The sequence below is a fragment of the Drosophila ficusphila genome, unplaced genomic scaffold (genome assembly GCF_018152265.1).
Source record: "Drosophila ficusphila isolate 14025-0441.05 unplaced genomic scaffold, ASM1815226v1 contig_791, whole genome shotgun sequence".
Taxonomy (NCBI): Eukaryota; Metazoa; Arthropoda; class Insecta; order Diptera; family Drosophilidae; genus Drosophila; species Drosophila ficusphila.
The window spans coordinates 26,449,149-26,466,085 of NW_025064737.1; the positions used below are offsets into that span (position 1 = coordinate 26,449,149).

The 16,937-nt window shown below is 46.3% G+C and overlaps 3 protein-coding genes and 4 non-coding genes across 8 annotated transcripts; 3 read left to right on the forward strand and 4 right to left on the reverse strand.

Moving 5' to 3' along the window:
* The first annotated feature begins 12 nt into the window (after positions 1-12).
* LOC108099568 (FAST kinase domain-containing protein 4) lies at positions 13-2,402 on the forward strand. 2 transcript variants are annotated; one of them, XM_017203167.1, is made up of 7 exons: positions 13-113; positions 288-486; positions 543-1,256; positions 1,321-1,570; positions 1,625-1,899; positions 1,957-2,026; positions 2,085-2,402. In XM_017203167.1, exons 2-7 carry the CDS (start codon positions 309-311, stop codon positions 2,293-2,295), a joined length of 1,698 nt encoding a protein of 565 aa, XP_017058656.1. In that variant the 5' UTR covers positions 13-113; positions 288-308; the 3' UTR covers positions 2,296-2,402. The 2 variants fall into 2 exon arrangements, with proteins under 2 accessions (XP_017058656.1, XP_017058655.1); XM_017203166.1 differs by having other exon boundaries at positions 47-117.
* On the reverse strand, positions 2,279-4,963 carry LOC108099567 (IQ and ubiquitin-like domain-containing protein). Its single transcript, XM_017203165.2, is given in 8 exon segments — positions 2,279-2,716; positions 2,769-2,953; positions 3,021-3,133; positions 3,192-3,835; positions 3,890-4,107; positions 4,166-4,421; positions 4,482-4,824; positions 4,827-4,963. Coding segments are annotated over 8 exon segments (2,112 nt in total). The 5' UTR covers positions 4,915-4,963; the 3' UTR covers positions 2,279-2,451.
* A 934-nt stretch (positions 4,964-5,897) lies between these two features.
* Positions 5,898-8,388, reverse strand: LOC108099288. Its single transcript, XM_017202680.2, has 2 exons — positions 8,051-8,388; positions 5,898-6,491 (listed from the first exon to the last, which is right to left on the reverse strand). Exon 2 carries the CDS (start codon positions 6,488-6,490, stop codon positions 5,915-5,917), a length of 576 nt encoding a protein of 191 aa, XP_017058169.1. The 5' UTR covers position 6,491; positions 8,051-8,388; the 3' UTR covers positions 5,898-5,914.
* A 5,013-nt stretch (positions 8,389-13,401) lies between these two features.
* Trnas-gcu lies at positions 13,402-13,483 on the reverse strand. The gene has a single exon. It is a non-coding gene; the product is annotated as a tRNA-Ser (tRNA).
* A 308-nt stretch (positions 13,484-13,791) lies between these two features.
* Trnas-gcu lies at positions 13,792-13,873 on the forward strand. The gene has a single exon. It is a non-coding gene; the product is annotated as a tRNA-Ser (tRNA).
* Positions 13,874-14,302: 429 nt separating this feature from the next.
* On the forward strand, positions 14,303-14,384 carry Trnas-gcu. The gene has a single exon. It is a non-coding gene; the product is annotated as a tRNA-Ser (tRNA).
* Positions 14,385-14,584: 200 nt separating this feature from the next.
* Positions 14,585-14,666, reverse strand: Trnas-gcu. The gene has a single exon. It is a non-coding gene; the product is annotated as a tRNA-Ser (tRNA).
* Positions 14,667-16,937: the final 2,271 nt, after the last annotated feature.

Sequence of the window (16,937 nt, forward strand, 5' to 3'; positions counted from 1 at the left end):
TTTAGTGCTTCCCTGGAATACAGCTCTGAATGTAATTGGAGGAACTAGTTCCGTTTGCTAGTGACTCAAAATTCCGAATCAGCCGTCATCTGTGGATTCCCAACGTTCAATAGGAAAGTTAGTTTAAATTAAAGGATTTAATAAATGAAACTTTTAGGATTTCAATAAAAATAAGGCCCACCAAGTCATGAACACGAAGCTGGAGCCTCGGCATAGTGTAGCATGCTTAATTTTAGCCCCAGAAAATGTAAACAAAAAGGTTATGTAAACTTTTGTGCTTTTTGCAGCGTGCAGAGGATTGACTTAAAATGTTGGGGCTTCAACGATTCGCCGGCACTTTTGTCACCCAGTTGTACCGCCGTGCGGCGTACAGCAGCAATGTTCGGGTGGCGGGAGTTCCGTTGACCACCGCTGGGGGTCAAACGGACGGAGGGGAGCCGGAGTCCCGAACGCCGGCTGCAGAGGCGGTGGCAAAAAAGCCCAGAGGTAAGAATTTTCCTTTGCCGGCATAATAATAACTAACTGGTACGTAATTCTTCTAGGCAATATGGTAGCCGCTGCCTTTGAGTCTCTGAAAAACGACAATCCTAAGGATGAGAGCAAGAATCTGGCCTCCAGCAAGATAGACGAGCGCATCATTAATGCCAAGACGGTCAATGGACTGTTAGCTATCACGGAGAACAATACCGCCTTCTCAAGAAAGCATGCCCTTAGAATCGTCTCCATCCTGGCCGAGTGGAGCACCTTGGATCGGGTAAAGATCTCCGAGTTCGAGAATGACACCAGATTCCTGCGCATTTGCCGGATGTTGGGCAGGACTGTGCCGAAGAGTAATGGTAACAACAACAAAACTGTGGCAGATACCAATAGCGCTTCAAAGCGTATTTCTGGCTTCCGGACGGATGATCTGAACACGGTGCTCGGCGTAGCCGGTGATGATGAGGCGGCCAAGCTTATAGCCAGCATCAGTCTGCCCCAAATGGTCAAGGTGATGAGCACGCTAGCGCAACGAAAGAGGCGTAGTACTCCTCTCCTTCGATCCCTGGCTTTCAACATTAGCAGCGCCCCGGAGGCACTGGATCTGAAGCAATCAGCAGATGTTCTCTATGCCATGTCAACGTTGAACTTCCAGGACTCGGTTCTGGGCGCCAAGGTGTGTGCAGATGTTCAAACAGCACTGCCCAAAAATGTGGAGAAGTCCGCTGTCGTGGGTTCCATCATCACCAGCCTGGGCATTCTGCGTTACCGGGATTTGGGTTAGTTGGCTCGAATCTAAATTAAATCATCTTTTCTACTCACAAGTTTATTTTTTTTACTTAGACATTTTGGAATCGCTGACCCAGTGGCTCTTGAAGAACAGTGAAATCTGCCGGCCTCAAGATCTCAGCGCCTACTTTCTTACCTCAGCTTTGCTTAACTTCAAAAGCGCCCAGCTGGAAGAAGTAAGCAACAAGCTGGTTAAGTCCATTGTGCGCGAGGACTTTACCAAGCAATCTGAATGGCTAAGCTTTGTGTGGTCGCTCACAATGTTGGGTCTAGTGGAACACAACCACTTGGCATCTGTTTTGAGGTTTGATTTATGCAATATATTTTACGACTATTCATTTAAATCGAATATTTTTAGTGCGGACTTCCTAGAGACTTTAGAAAAGGACAAGGGTGGCGTTACAGCCACCTCCAAAATGAGGCTACTTAACCTGAACAGCTATGCCCACTTACTAGCCACAGATTACAAAGGTCCCCTGCTCAGCGCAGACAGTTCTGTCTACCAAGTGCCCATGGCGCACCCCAAGTCAAAGCAAACGCTGGTTAATGGCATGCTGGATGCCCTTAAGAGTCTGCTGCCGGCCAGCAATCATTTCCAGAGTGCGGTGGACAGTAAAATGGGTTTCCTCATAGGTGCGTAAAAATCTACTTTTAATCATGTTTCTGTTTGCTGATTGGTTGTCATTTCAGATGCACTGTGCCACTTTGACGCTAACCGAAATCCCCTGCCTTTGGACAAAGAAAACCCCAATGCCGTTAGGTAATATTCCCAAAATATCATTAATTTTGCTCTTGATATTTACCTATCCGGATTTTAGGGTTGCGCTGATGGTCATCGACTTCCATGACATTTGCCACGGAACGCATCGCAGCGGCAGCGGCGTTACGAATCTGACGTTTGACCTGCTGGAAAAGAGTGGCTACCACGTGATTCCCGTGCCCTACAATGAGTTCAGTACCAGCGACAAACTACTGAAGCGCGTTCAGTATTTGGAAGCGAAGTTCAAGGCGATTGCAAGTAGCAAATAGTTGCAATTGTAGTTTATTTAATTTTTCTTGTAATGATTGATTATTATCTGAATTGTTTAAATTTTGTAAATGTAAAATTAGGCGCTGAATTACAAGCTAAACCCAAACAGTGGAGAGTGTGATTTGCGGCGGAGACATTCATAAATTAAGTAACCTTTAAACGGCATCCAGTTTGCTGCTACGTTGCTGGTTCATGCCCACCTTCCACCACTGACCGGTCTCCTGGAACTCGATGGCCACGGCAGCCAGAGTGTGGAACAGGCTGCGTGCCAGCATGTGAAGATTGCCGATGTGCAAAATGAACTTGGGATCGTACACCTTTTCGATGTCATCGATCTTGTAGTGGTCTCGCGTCTCGCGCTCTGTCAAGCAAATGCAGTTCCATGGCGCCCAGTCATCGCTCTTGTTCCAGCGCGGCAATCTGAATCAAAGTGATATTTAAAATTGTATTTGAAAGATGGTGTAAAAGTTACCTTAGTTCACTAAGGTTCTCGGTCTTGCTGAGAGCCGAGTGTCCATGCCAGATCTTGTCTATGATGTGGCGCACGTCATCTGGCTGCATAACGAAGGCGAAGGATGTGGTGCACTTGCGTTTGCGCTCATCCCGGTGGATGCATCTCAAGATGGACTGGTAAACCGTGTTCTCAGTGGCCGTCAGCTGCGGTTAAGCACCATATATACTATACTATTCTAAACAAGAAAGGAAGCTAGCTTCGGCGACCCACCTTTAGATAGTAGCAGTGCTTGCAGGTGTCCACATGACTCTGACGCGTCCTGATGGCGAACTCGGCATAGGTCTTGACCTTCTTGCACACGATGCACATGCGGGACGGAGTTCCTGGCGAAAACATTTAAGAAGTAACTCAACTAGTTTCCGTTTCCAAGTCAACACTCACTTTCCTTGGGCTTGTCCTTCTGGAACTTTATCAAATCGAAAAATAGCTTGGTCTGGCGCTTGCGCAGTATTTCCACATCAAAGGACTTGGCATAGAGCATTAGATTCTTCTCGCGCTCGAAGAGATCAAAGAGCTCGGGAAAGTTCGGATAGCAAGTCTCCTCGGTGAGGACCGTCATGACTTGGCGGATGAACTCCAGGCGGTCCTCCTTGTTCCGCGGCTTCCGCAGATCCTTGTAGATCTCAGTGAGGAAGCGTACTCGCTGCGTGCTGAGCAAGTCCATGTGGATCTTGGAGTCCTTGTAGCCGATCCACTCTATTGGCTTGCCCATCTCTTTTAGCAGCTGATCGTTGCGAAAGTCCTCCATGGCCTTGAAGACGAGGTTGCGCTGCCTCTCCACGCCGTTCAGCAGCTGGATCTCCTTGTCCAGCAGGATGTTCACCTCGGCAATGCGGGCAGGTCCCTCGTAGTTGGCCGTGATCCGCTTCAGCTCCGCCTTCTTCCAGCGACTCACCTCCGCGAAGAGCAGGTCAAAGTCGTCCTTGTTGCGCGGGAACAGCTTGACCACTCGATGGCGTTCCACGCGCTGCTCCACGCACTTCTCGTACCGCTCGTCCTCCTGCTCGCGGTTCTGCACCAGGCGGCTGATCAAGGAAAAGGTTCCTGTAAATCTCTCCAAGAAGTCTGGCTCTACTCACCGATATTCCTTGGCCCGCAGGTGGATGTATTTCCACAGAATCCAGCGCCTCCAGTTCCGCTGGATGAGCAAGATCTTCTCCAGCTTGCGTTCTGCTCGCTCCTTTTGGGCGAAGGTCTGGTACTTGCCAGGAATTATGGTGAAGTCATTGGCTGCGGACACATACAGGATGTTGATGCCATCCAGATGGCACTGCACCGACTGCTCATGGGCTGTGTTCTGTAGGGGATTCAATTGGGTAAAAGTTCAACCCAAAATAAATATTTGTATCCCTTACCAGAGTCTTTTCCTTGTGCTCCCAGGTCTGGGTGTCCCTGGACTTGTACTTCCTGTACTTCATCTTGTCGAAGTAAGGACCCGTCTGGGTGAAGGCATCCAGGTACTCCTTGCCAGTGTTCTTATCCCGATAACCGCACAGGAAGGGCTTGACAATCGCCGCGTTTTCTATTTCCACCACCACGTTTTTGGGCTGGCCATCCTGGGTATCCTCGCCGGAAATGTGGACAGTGATGAAGTCCGCCAAACGGTGTTTGCTAGTTAAGAACCAAGAGGTTTAAAGGGTCATTAACTGAAACTTCCATAGATGCACCTACTCGTAGTAGACATCGAGGTCCAGTTTGGAGGACTGATCGCCCACGGTGCACAGCTCCAGCTGGAACTCATGGATGCCAAATTCATCCAGGGCGGTGGAATTCAGAGGCAGCTTGTCGCAGAGAATGCGACCCTCCTGCCGGAGGACAAGGGCAGCCGGATCCACCTCGAACTTCCGAGCAATGTCCTGCTTCACCTCGGCCAGCGTCATGCAGTTGGGATACACCTGGGCCAGGATGTCCGAGTCGGAGAGCCGGAACTTAACCGTCACGTTCTCCAGCTCCACGCAGCATTCCTCCGAGTGCTGGGGCTCCGATTCAGTGCTCCTCGAGTCCAGGGGAGGGGGCAGCCGGGCGGCAGCTTGGGTCGCTCGCTGGGCTCCACATGGAGCTGCACGTTGCACACGTACTCTGGGGCGCGCTCCTCCACGCTCATCTTGCCGCACAAAATATGTTTATCGTTTCGGGAGGGAACAACAGTTTGTAGTTGGGGTAATTCCAAAATGAGGCTGAAAACTGCCTGCTGGGTTTCGTTCAAAAGAGGATGGGAGCCACGAATTTGTTCAATAACTTTTGGCCGCTGCTAGGCGCCCTGTTGTGGCAACGGGTTGTAGGTTGTAGGCCAAGAAGCCGTTCGAGCCCTAATTCTTCAGTGGGGTCTAAGTACTGCGTAGCAACTCATTAACAAACGATTCCAAATGAAACAAACTACCAATTTAGCTGGTTTTCACTTGCACAAATAAACCAATTTTAATCTTTAATCTTTAAATGACAAAGAAGTTTAGTTTTCACTTAAAAAGAACCAATCTATTTACCAACTTTTTGTTCTCACGCACTTGCCCTAAATTTTGCACAAGTGAAAGCTCCCAATCATCTAATGAGGTTCAAAACTCTTCTGAGCATTTACGCATTTGCATAGCCATAAATATTTTTTAATTGGCCCGAATTCGGCAGCTTCCCATTCCGATCTGTCATATTTCAGCGGCTCATTATTCATTATTATTTATTGCACAACATCTGGGCTTTTGGCATGCGCAAAGACAACGGTGACAGTAATTACTTTTACTAAATGGATCGAAGATGGGAGAGATGGCCGCTCCACACGTGAAGGTGATTTGCAGCTGCTGCTGGAGCCACCGATGATGCTACCGATGCGGAAGCCGTCTTAATAATGATGGTTAGCGATTATATCATGATCCGAGCAGATATCATCAAATTTAATGGGCCCGGCTTTCAGCGATTTCTTTCGTTTCGTTTGATTTTGATTTTGACCCAATTCGGGGGTTTGTCAATTCGGCTCAAAGGAAATGCGATCCAGTTGAAAGGTTTTGCCATTTCCCATTCAAAAGCCGCTTAACATATTCGCTTTCCGAACCCCGAAACAAAGCAATTGTTTTCTATTTTCTGTTTTGTTTTTTATTCGCTAACTAAGAGTACTAATAAATAATGTTTTTGTTGTAGTAGAAGTTGGACTTTAGGTTGAGGGCCGTCAGCTCGGACTTTGGCCCGGCGTGGGCCACCTGCAGTCGGTGTGGGCGTCCGTTGAAGTAGTAGTCCTTGTGGTGCTGCACCCGCAGCACCTTACTGGGACTCCGGTGGTCCAGCTTGGGCCTGGACGTCGTCGTCGTCGTCGGAGGACGCACCGTTGTGGTCTGCGTGGTGGTGGCCTTCTCCGCCTCCTGGAGGATGGGATTGATTTTCATCGGCTGATAGTCCAAGCCGATGCCGGGTATGTGACGGAAGGGCAGTGGGGGTACGGGTATGTAATAGATTTTCGAATCCTTTTTCGTTTTTTTCGTCTTACTGCCATTCTTGTTGTACTTGCGCAGGCTCAGCGGCTTGGAGGTGACCACGTAGTCCATGTACAAATTGTCCAGCGACGGCGACTGCACCACGATCCGGTTGGCCAGCCTCGTGGGCGGCACATCTGCCCTTGGCCCGTAGGAATAGGGTCGGGCTGCCGCCAAGTTGGCCAAGATGATCAGGGAAGCCAATGGGAGCAGCGGCGACATTCTGAAAATGGGCACAAGGTGGGTTGTTAGAGCTGGTCGGGCAAATATTACCAACATTCTATTTTTATTGGCTTGTTAGAACGTTTTGTACAACTATTTCCTTCTCTAAAATTAAAACTGAGAACTAGATTAATTTTTGAGATAAAAGTTTCAACGTTTATATAGAAATAAATGGGTCTGCGGTCTCCCAATCGTACTACTGGACATTGGGAGTACCTTTTGTGATGACAATGAATGGGTCCCAAAAAATGAAATATATAAATAATATAAATATTTTTGAGAGGTGAGAGAATGTCAAGGCGACGGGCAATGAAAGTGCCGAGTGCCACCCACGCCCCACTCGACGGGTTGTCCGATTGTTCAAGGTTTTGATCGATGGGGTGGCAACCGAAGTGGCGGACTCGAAGTGGCGAACTGCTCGCAATCATAATAATAATCACAGCCAATGCGATTTTCTGCAAGTCACATGCCAAAGCCGAATAATTTAATAACAAATAAATTGTCTGGGCGCATCAAAGCGCAAAATGTTTCACCTTTACATTGTAAAGTTTCTCACGTTCCCCACCACACACACACACACACACTGGCGTACACATTAATTCCGAAGCACTCACATGCCGATATAATTTTCGTTTCGATTTGATTTAAATGAAAGCATTTAATGCACGCTAATCAAAAAAAATCGCCGGCAGAGCAATTACGCTAATGAGCGCGTCGAGCGCCATCTGGCGGCGCAGATTTCAACGCTTCAGTGATTAATGAGCCAGTAAAAAATAAATTGATCGCCGCAACACCGAAAAACCTGGGTTCGAATCGGATAACAAGCGGCTCGCCGTGCTTTTCGGGGCTAACTAGGGGCGTCGGCGATTCGCCCACAGTTCCAACAGGTTACGGTCTATGCAAATCAGCCCCAGTATATGTTTTTCCGATAAAGACATTTGTCTGGTTCTGTGCGGTTGTGTATGGCGAGATTCCACAACAAAATAAAATGCAGAAAGTTGGGAATTTGTTTTGCGGATGATCAGCGAGCCCCGCATGACATATGATATATGATGTACGATTGGGGTGATCGGGCATCGCAGTGATAATAGAACAAAGAGCAGAGTGCGAAATTCGAGGGACCACACACCGCACCGTGCGCCTAGGCTCATTACAATTTAATTGTTCAGAACCCTAATGACTCGCGCAGTTCGCGGAGTTCAGAAACCAGAAACTGAAAACTAAATTTAATTTGTCCACTCACTGACTTCAATTATCTAAGGCCGCCTTATTTTGCGCCTATATCAACAGCATTGCCAAGGTCATTTTCGTGATGCTGGCCATGATTAATCATATCACGCTCCTCTCCGGTGAAAGACGAAAGACGAAAGACGAATGACTTGGCCAGCGAACTCGAAGCTAGCGGGGGTTGCGGGGGGAAATGAAAGACTCAGGCAGCGAACCCGCTGCAAACGAAAGACTTAGGCAGCGAACTCGATGCGGATGGGGCAGCAATTATAAACTTATTAATGAACCGCCTGCCGGCCGTCAAATGCAAATGATTATTCTAATCGCACTCACTTTAAATGGCTTTGACTGCAGCTGCCGGTTGGCCAAGTTGATTACTGATTTTCCTTAATTATATTTGCCTATTGTACAATTTATTGCCGAGTGTCCTTCAAGCGAAGATGTGTTTACTTGAATAAATTGTGCAAATTAATTTATGCCTAATGCTTGGCGCACGTTCTGTCACGTTTATGGTTGGGTCTTTAGTTTATACTACGAGTATCTGGAAATCACTTTAGTCGCGTTGGATTTTCGCGTTTTCCTCGCACTGCTTTGCCGACGCGACGTTTTCTTTTATTTTTTTTTCTAGCTCGAGCGCGATGTGAACGCCTCGAAGTGCGGCAAATAAATGAGATCTGCGGACTGTTTGTAATTTGTTTTTTTCTCCTTTTCTTCTTAAATCAAAAATCAGTCGCCGTCGCCGTCGCTGCCGACGTCGCTGCTTTTCTGTCGTCATCAGCGGCAACTGGAAGTGCGAGCGTTCACTTGCCGGCGCTGGATTTACTATTGTGTGAGGTCCCAGCCGATAAAGTCCGTAAGACCGAAAGAGCCAAAAGAGCCAACAGAGCCAACAGATCCAAATGAGACGCAAGAGGGAGCCAACTGGTTAGCCGGATGGCAGATGATCTCCAGATGATGGGCGAGCATAAATTAGCCACTTTATTGTTTGCCCACTTACTGTTACAGTTGCCAATTGCACTTTGTGGGATTTGCGTGCTCCGCATTTGCCATTTGCTTAACAAATTCATCAGAGCCGACCAGAACTGGTCAGGAGGAAACCCAACACCACTTGTCCAGTAAGTCGGCTCCCGATTGGATTTCACCTCTGCAGCCACTGGGCCAGATTCCTTAACCCTCTGAGTAAGGTTAAAGATTCTGGAAACCTTTTCCAGGATGCAATAAATATTTTAAACACTTATCACCTGTTAATATTATCAAACACCTAACACAGTTTAACAAACTTCTTTTGTTTTCCAGTATAATAATAATCTTTAGCTAATTTGTACGAGTTTCGAACAGATTTAAAGCTGAATGTGTTTGCATAAATTTGAATGATTTTGTGTTTGTTTTGATAACACGGGTTCAACAAAGCTTACAAATTAATTTACGCGTTTTTGATTTTTACTTTTATTTGTTTTAATTATGAATACCCTTTTCAGCCAAGCGTTGGGTTGTATTTGGATTGCTTATCCCAAATACCACAGTCTGCTTTTAACAGCAGGTTTTTTACAATAAAAGAAGTTACCTTCTCAACGTTTAGCCAATATAAAAAATGTGCACTTTAACTGGTTTCAACTTAATGGTAGGAAAAGGGTTAAGAACTTATGCCTGACTCCAGGTGGGGATCGGGATCGGGATCGGAATCCGGGTGCAGTCTGGCTGGCAGCTCCTTTGTCTTTCCGATACTGTGCACAAATTAGTAACAAATGAACCTACGACAACAAAAGCCGTTGGCGGTAACACGAAGCCTTCGTTGGGGTGGGGATGGAAGGTCTGCTCCTCTGTTCCTGCAAGTGGTTTCATGTGGGCTTTTTCGGCCTGGCTTATTGACAGGCCACCAGGCAGCTCCAAGTGCGACTTCTGAAAAAGCCATGTGCGTGCGGCGCTTCGAGGAATCTGTGCGATTTGCCCTCATCATAATTTAATTGGAATTGCAAATGGTGTTCGGGGCATTTTTGCAACACTTTTGCGTGCGCTACTGGCGTTGAGTGGAAGTGTTGGGTGATTGAAAGAGGGTTCCACGACCTTGCTGCTGGCAGAGGAGGATGCGGTGACCCAATGAGCCAGAAATCCGCGCTGTAAATCAGCGAAAACTGTCATATTATGCCGAAATTTACGCAAACGTGCCTCAATTAAATCACTTCCCTCAGCAGCACCGTTTTATGAGCCGCTAATTAAACAAGTAAAAGCAACTAAAACAATTACTGTTGGGAGAGATTACATAAAGGCTTTCCAACTTTCCCAGGGCCCAGACATCTTTCACCAGCTCTCGACCACCACTGGAGACTATCTAAATTTGGGCCCCAAGCCAAACGAGTGACATAACCGCAAACACTCGGAGGTACAACTTCCCATCTTGTCAAAAGTTTGTAAGACACTCAAAATATTAATTAGCCATGGCAGCAGAACTCCCGGCAACTGGGCCTCCGGTCCAAAGTGTGTGTTGAAGTGCGTAAGCTCTCGCATGCGCCAAGTGGCCAAGTGGATGGGATCGAAATCTATATATAGTATATCCACGGCGCACACACCCGTTCTCACAGCCAACTGCAGCAACACGCACCAGCTGCCAGAAGAACGGGCAGTCAGAGGCCTAATTGTAATTGTAATTGTTAACGATTAGACAACACAACACAAATCACGAACAAGCTGCAAACGCCAGTATCTACGGTCTGGTACGAGTATCTGGTATCTATTAAATAGTATCTGGTATCTGGTGTCTGTGCATCGGCAACGTCTTCGTGCCTCTGGTTCAGTCCCATTTCGAGCGCCGTGTGTGAACCGAGTTTTAGGCATTATTAAGAGTAATATGTTTAATGCTGACGGAAGCAATACGGATGGATGTAGATGGCCCGGGCACGGGGCACCATAACAAACGGACACAGAGAAAAAAAAAACACTTTCCAAGAAATCGCAATTTCAATTAGAACAAAAATGGTTGTCGTACTCTAAATAATGACTCACTAGATAATCGTAGAACCATCGGATTTGTATTAGTTTTTGTTATTTTTTTAAAAGCTGTACATATAAATGAAAGTTTTTCACACCCCAAATAATGTCGAGAATAAAGCAATTAAGCAATTAACCAAGCTGGCGATAAGGAACTGAGATGGTTGTGTTTTTCGCCGTGTAAAAGCCCACCCTGTTTATCAACCTTGCTAAAGTCATCAGCAAACTCGGTCCCAGTTTGCCGGCTTCTAAGCTTAGCTCCCCAGTCCCCCAAGTCTTCTGGCTTGGTGTCTTCGGATCCGAATGACAGACACACACTCTTGGCTCTTAACTCTTAACTCTTGCCTCTTGTCTCTGGCTGCTGGCTGCTGGTTGCTGGTTGCTGGCGCTTGCGTGTTTGGCTACTGAATTTTTAAGCATTTGCCAGCACGCCGTGGAGTTGGAGTTGAAGGGGGGACTCTGGGGGCTCGAAGGCTTCATTTACATTGGCAACGTTTTAATTAGCCGCTTATAAAGACACTCCGAGCCGACTGCCACTTAGATGAATGGCGGGAACACCCACCGCCGCGGCTTCAGCGGTGCTACGTCACAGTTAAGCCGACTAATCAGCCGGCTTAAATCGCAACGATTATATATGGGCCAATTATAGCGAATCTTTTATTGTCGATAAATTCGCAGGTTCATTAAACCCGCGCAGCAGCCCATAAACTGACTCACATGCGGGCTTTGAAGCCACTTAAGCCTTTGTCTCAGATGTTTGCGTTTGTCATTCGGGTGCTTGGCATGTGGCCACCGCATCGGATCACCATCGAGTGCACTCGGAATGAAGTCGTAGACTTATGCAACAGAGCCACAGAGCCACATAGTGTACATGTGTCGGCCATCCCGATTCGGCCGTGCACTTGGCATTTGGCATTGCTCAGATTTCAGCCCCTGGATATCGGGGTCATGCCTGCCAACACGTCTGCAACTTTCATCGAAAGCCAAATATTTGCGGAGCACGCAAAAAGAAAAGTGTAACGAAAGGAAAAGACCTGCTCGCTGGCCGGCCGACCGTCGATTGTCAGCCGCAAGATTCAATATTTGCTCATCCGTTCCAAACCGTTTAGCGAATTCTTCGCGGGGATTTGTGAAAGTCCCCGGGGCAGGGAGCAGGTTGAAATGGGCGTTGCGATCGCCACTGGCGCTTGGCCTCCGCCGACACCGACACCGATTGGGGGCGATTGGCAGCCAATTGCCAGTGGATTGGCAGTCGAGATCGCTGCTTCCAGAGTCTGGGTCTATTGAGTCATAACCAAGGGGCCCAAGTGGTTCGGGGAAGAGCTCTCCAGCGGAAAAAGAAAGAAAGAAAGAGTGAGTAAGGTATGGGCAAGTTGAGGGGAATCCCCTTGTTTCTGATCGAGTTCTGTTTGCAGCATTCCTATTTCAATTTTCAGCATTTACTATAAAAACTCTTTTAGCAACGCCAATTCAGCAACTTAAATTCAGTTGAAAAACCACTAAAATATGTCAAGGTAACCAAAGATGGTAATTATTATTTGGCGTGCTTACAATCATGAACTACCTGCGACCTTCGACTGTCAGCGGAGATCGGTGGTCTCAAGAGATGAGTATCTGAACAATGGCAACATAAGCTCGGAAATCCTTAGCCATATAGAGCTTCAAAGATACAATCACCTCCCACACCGAGTTGAGAGACCCCTGGTTTCCCCAAATATATCGCTATGATCGATGTGATTTATACCCATCATAAAGACGACTTTCCAAGTATCCAACAATCAGAGCAAGCGATAGATAAGATATATGGAAAGATCGTTTATGGTGGCTTTACGGCCTTTTTCAGTGGATGAAAGATTTTAGCACGTACTCCTTCGCATAACACAAGGATTCCATGGCTTTTCCATTAATGATCAGAAGTATGTTTTAGATAATTGAAAACCTGTTGGCCATTAAAAGGAAAAGCAGACGAAACCCCAACCGAACGGAAAATACAATATGCTCCGATGTTTGTATTGTAATTGCGTTAAACGCATTAATTAGCCGGCCAGCGGACGAGAAAGAAATCATTGGAAACGAGTTAATTACCCGGCGGCTTATATTGTTTCGGCTGCTCGCCAGAGGCAGCAAAAGCGAACTATTATTTCAATTGGAATTTAATTTCGTGAGTGGGCATTGTTTGTATTGCCATCTTTGGGGCTGGCCCAAATGCGAAACCCCTTGGCTTGCGAAAAAATCGCACCGCGGTCAAACCCATCCGCCGACCTTGAGAGGCAAACGAGCCATTAATGGCGTACGAAGTCACACTTTAAGATGGCCCTTCCACGGTCCACGATGTCAATAAACCCGGGTTCTGGAGAATCCATCTGGTTGCCGGTCGCCGCAGCATCCTCCACACACGTCGCATCTTATCGAGATCATCCAATGCCACCATCAGCGACACTGGGCTGTTATCAATGTATCTATTTTCATTGCTTTTAAACTGCGGAGCCGGCCATTATGGTCTCCCTTTGGCTTGGCTTGACGTGCAGTAAAACTTTAATTTCTATTGAAGTGCGATTGGCATCAGATTTTACAGAGCATTGTCTCAGTTTTACGAGCTCTGCTCTTAGAACAAAAGTTTAATTTTAGCATGCAGTAGCTCTAAAAAAACGATATTCAACTAAACTAGTTGTGAATGCTATGAAGAATAAAATATAGCTCGACGAGGATGGGATTCGAACCCACGCGTGCAGAGCACATTGGATTAGCAGTCCAACGCCTTAACCTCTCGGCCACCTCGTCATATGCGACCTTGACAGCCAAACGCTGATTTCCCGCACCGCTTGATCGGCCAGCAAGCAGTGTTGGTTCTTATCGGTGAAGCAAGCACCTAAAACGGAATAAATAATGAAAAGCAATAGCTGTCATCAATGAAAACAAACTTTTAACAAAAACATAATCTAAAAAGGTTTATATTCCTAGACAAAATTAGTATTCAAGCATACCAAATATATTGTTCTTATGCCATTAAACTGCTTGTTGTCGATAACAATGTGAACAGATGCTTCGCTCAGAACTAGTGGTTTGTTTGACCTACCCGCATCACATGTGACGAGGTGGCCGAGTGGTTAAGGCGTTGGACTGCTAATCCAATGTGCTCTGCACGCGTGGGTTCGAATCCCATCCTCGTCGATTGAAACTTTTTGTTATTCTTTATTTGCTCGGTAGTTTTAAATAAAAGATTTAATAGTTATTTAAGTACCTGAAACGTTTTTTGTTAATAAAAATGATGGAAAAAAGTTTTGGTACATAGTATGTTTAAAAGTTGAAAACAAAATGGTTTATTAAAAAACAATAATTCATATTGATAAATTCTTATTGGTAAAACAAACAAATGGCTTTTATGGACAATATTTAAGCGTAAATGTTCTACAGTATTAAAGAAGATAAATAATGTGAATACATATAATAAGGTAAAGTGTAGTAGTAGTCAAAGGCGCTGCGACTGACAATTAAGTTAAATTAGGTGATTAAAGGACCTTTTTTGTACTTTTTGCAATATAATATACAGATTTGCATCTCTAATTTCAAAAAACCATCTAGAACGTGCAATTCCCAATTGACGAGGTGGCCGAGAGGTTAAGGCGTTGGACTGCTAATCCAATGTGCTCTGCACGCGTGGGTTCGAATCCCATCCTCGTCGAAATAATCCTTTTGGAAAAATATCCTTTGTTTGAGCTCCGAGCTCTAAAGTATTTTGTAACGGTTTACTTTCAAACAAATATATCATTATGCAGAGATAGTATATTAAATTAATAAATAATATAATCTCAACTATTTTTTTTAAACTTTACTAAACTTATAATAATAACTTTATCATAATAATAAAAAAAAATAATCTTACGACGAGGATGGGATTCGAACCCACGCGTGCAGAGCACATTGGATTAGCAGTCCAACGCCTTAACCTCTCGGCCACCTCGTCTTCAGAAAAAAACTTATGAAAACCCCGCTTTCGCCAAAGAAGATTCTAGCTTCTTATCAAGTTATATGAGAATACCAGGTTGGAACTAATTGAACTATCACTCGGGAGATAACAGAGTTTTCCAATCTCAGCCAAGTTATCGGTAACTTGTTTGGCAAACTCTGAACTGTTTGTTTTATAATGGTGTCAATAAAGTGCAAGCTCTACATTCAAGTTTTTGAAGAGGTGTTTGCCATGGTTCTTCATTTGTTTGTTGTTAAAGAAAGTAGCTAAGTGTGGCTCGTTCAACTATGAGCATTGTAGGGTATTTCGCTTTATTATCTTCTGTACATTAAATACTCGACGAGTAATTTGTTTACTTAGCCCGACTAGTGGGCGACTTCCTGAGGGGGTTTTCAATAATTCAGATTCTCGGCCGGCGGTCGTGCCGCTTCTGACCCAGTTCTCCGCCGATCTTCTGTCTTGGCTTCGATTTCTTTTTATATCCCTCTTTTGGTGTAAAAAACAAAAGTGGTTTACTTTAGATGGGCCACGCTCGATCGAGTGCGGCGAAGCGATGATGGTGCTGATGATTTAATACGAGAGCTTCTGCCTTTTAAATGGCAATGGCCATCAGCAGTGGCCCCAACAACTGCGGCGTTTTGTTTGGGCCATGTTTGTGTCCAGGCTGTCAGTCGGTGTTAATGAACCCTTGTAGCCTGATAGCTGTTAGTTGTTTACGTTCCGAATGCCGATACCACGATAGCACATTGAATCCTACACTGAGGAATGCTTTAAAAGCTGAAATTATAAGACCTTATTAATCAGGTGCTTGCTTAGATCACAAAACTTTACTTTACCTGAAACCTTATAAACACCCAAATAAAATTTAAAAAAAGAATTGTTAAACCTTTATTAGATCCTGCTTTCCCTGGCTTCACTTATTTTTTTCCCGCAGTGCATCGACGACATTGTCACCTAACGTGGCTTCGTTAGGAAAGTGGCCAAGTTTGATGATCCGCAGGCACGCGCGTTTTATATTTAGCCCCACACCAGGCGACTCGGGTCCTCGGCGTCGGGGAGCGGGGCTGGTCACGTGCACAAGGACATTCCAAGGCTAATTACGTGTGGCATGGGGCTTGGCCAAGTCGAGCTCGGGCCTCGGACTGGGCCTGGGCTTGGTTCTAGTGACAGTGGCTTTCGGAGGGTAATGGTAATACACACATAGAACACGAACCGTTCATTATTGTCGTCGCTTGTTGGCAGCCAGTTGCCGCAATCTGCGGCATGTATCTGTATCTTTGCATCTGCGTGGATGCTGCTGCTGCTGTTGCTGCCGCCGCGCCGCAGCTTAATTAGCTGCGTAATTTATTATTGGTCTAATCTCAACGCCGGCGCCAGTGCCGCTGGCTTTGACAAATAAACAAATTATTCATATTAGAATATTAATAGTGCCCGGCGGGCTTATCTGGCGGATCGGGTATCTGGCGTATCTGGAGTATCTGGCATAATTATGACCTGTTTGACGGACCTCTTTGGCTGCCACTGCCACTGGCTGAGATACTCCGCCTCCGACACCAACTGGCATTGCTGGCTCTTCTTGCGCGGTAATCGCTGGGCCGACAATAAAGATGCACACCAACTGAATATGTAGGCACGCCGATGCAATCGCACAATTATGCCCAATTATGCAACTGGGAAGAGATCTCCAGATCAGCAGGAGCAGTAGCAGGTGCGCGAGGCCGAGTGCTAGGTGGAATGCCGGGCGGATATCATTGACTAATGAGCCCGGCTCTGAGGTCTTCTTTCGCCTTGTCATAAAAATTAAAATGCATAATCGCGGGCGTTGCTTCGCAGGGCGCTTGTTACCCGACACGGGGACCTTTTGCCGGGGTAATTAACATTGCTCGCGATTCTTTGGCCAGCCGGAAAGACAGAAAGACAGATAGCTGGCTGTAGAGCCAACCAACAAAACGCAGCAATTGCATGTGGATGTGGCCTTTGCAGCTGCTGGGGTCGGGTTATATTCACAGTCGGGGCTAATTAAGCCGGCGTTTAAGCCGCTGGCAATTAGCCGATTTATCACTTGCCACAGAGCCTCGAAATCATGACCGCAGATCGCTGAGAACATCCAAGCAGCAAGTGCAAACAAACTTAATGCTCAAACGCTCTGCGCACTTAACTTCTGCGCTTCTTCAGTTCTGCGCATGCGCAGCGCCGTCGACGTCGACTGAGCCGCTGGGAATGTCGGGATTCTGGCCAGGCCCACTATATAAAGCGCCGATTCTGGCC

Bases quoted from the DNA above. Each gene is read 5' to 3' on its own strand.
- LOC108099288 (XM_017202680.2), bottom strand. From the start codon at position 6,490: ATGTCGCCGCTGCTCCCATTGGCTTCCCTGATCATCTTGGCCAACTTG.
- LOC108099568 (XM_017203167.1), top strand. From the start codon at position 309: ATGTTGGGGCTTCAACGATTCGCCGGCACTTTTGTCACCCAGTTGTAC. The intron at 487-542 runs GTAAGAATTTTC...TAATTCTTCTAG, and splicing joins GGTGGCAAAAAAGCCCAGAG to GCAATATGGTAGCCGCTGCC. The intron at 1,571-1,624 runs GTTTGATTTATG...GAATATTTTTAG, and splicing joins CACTTGGCATCTGTTTTGAG to TGCGGACTTCCTAGAGACTT.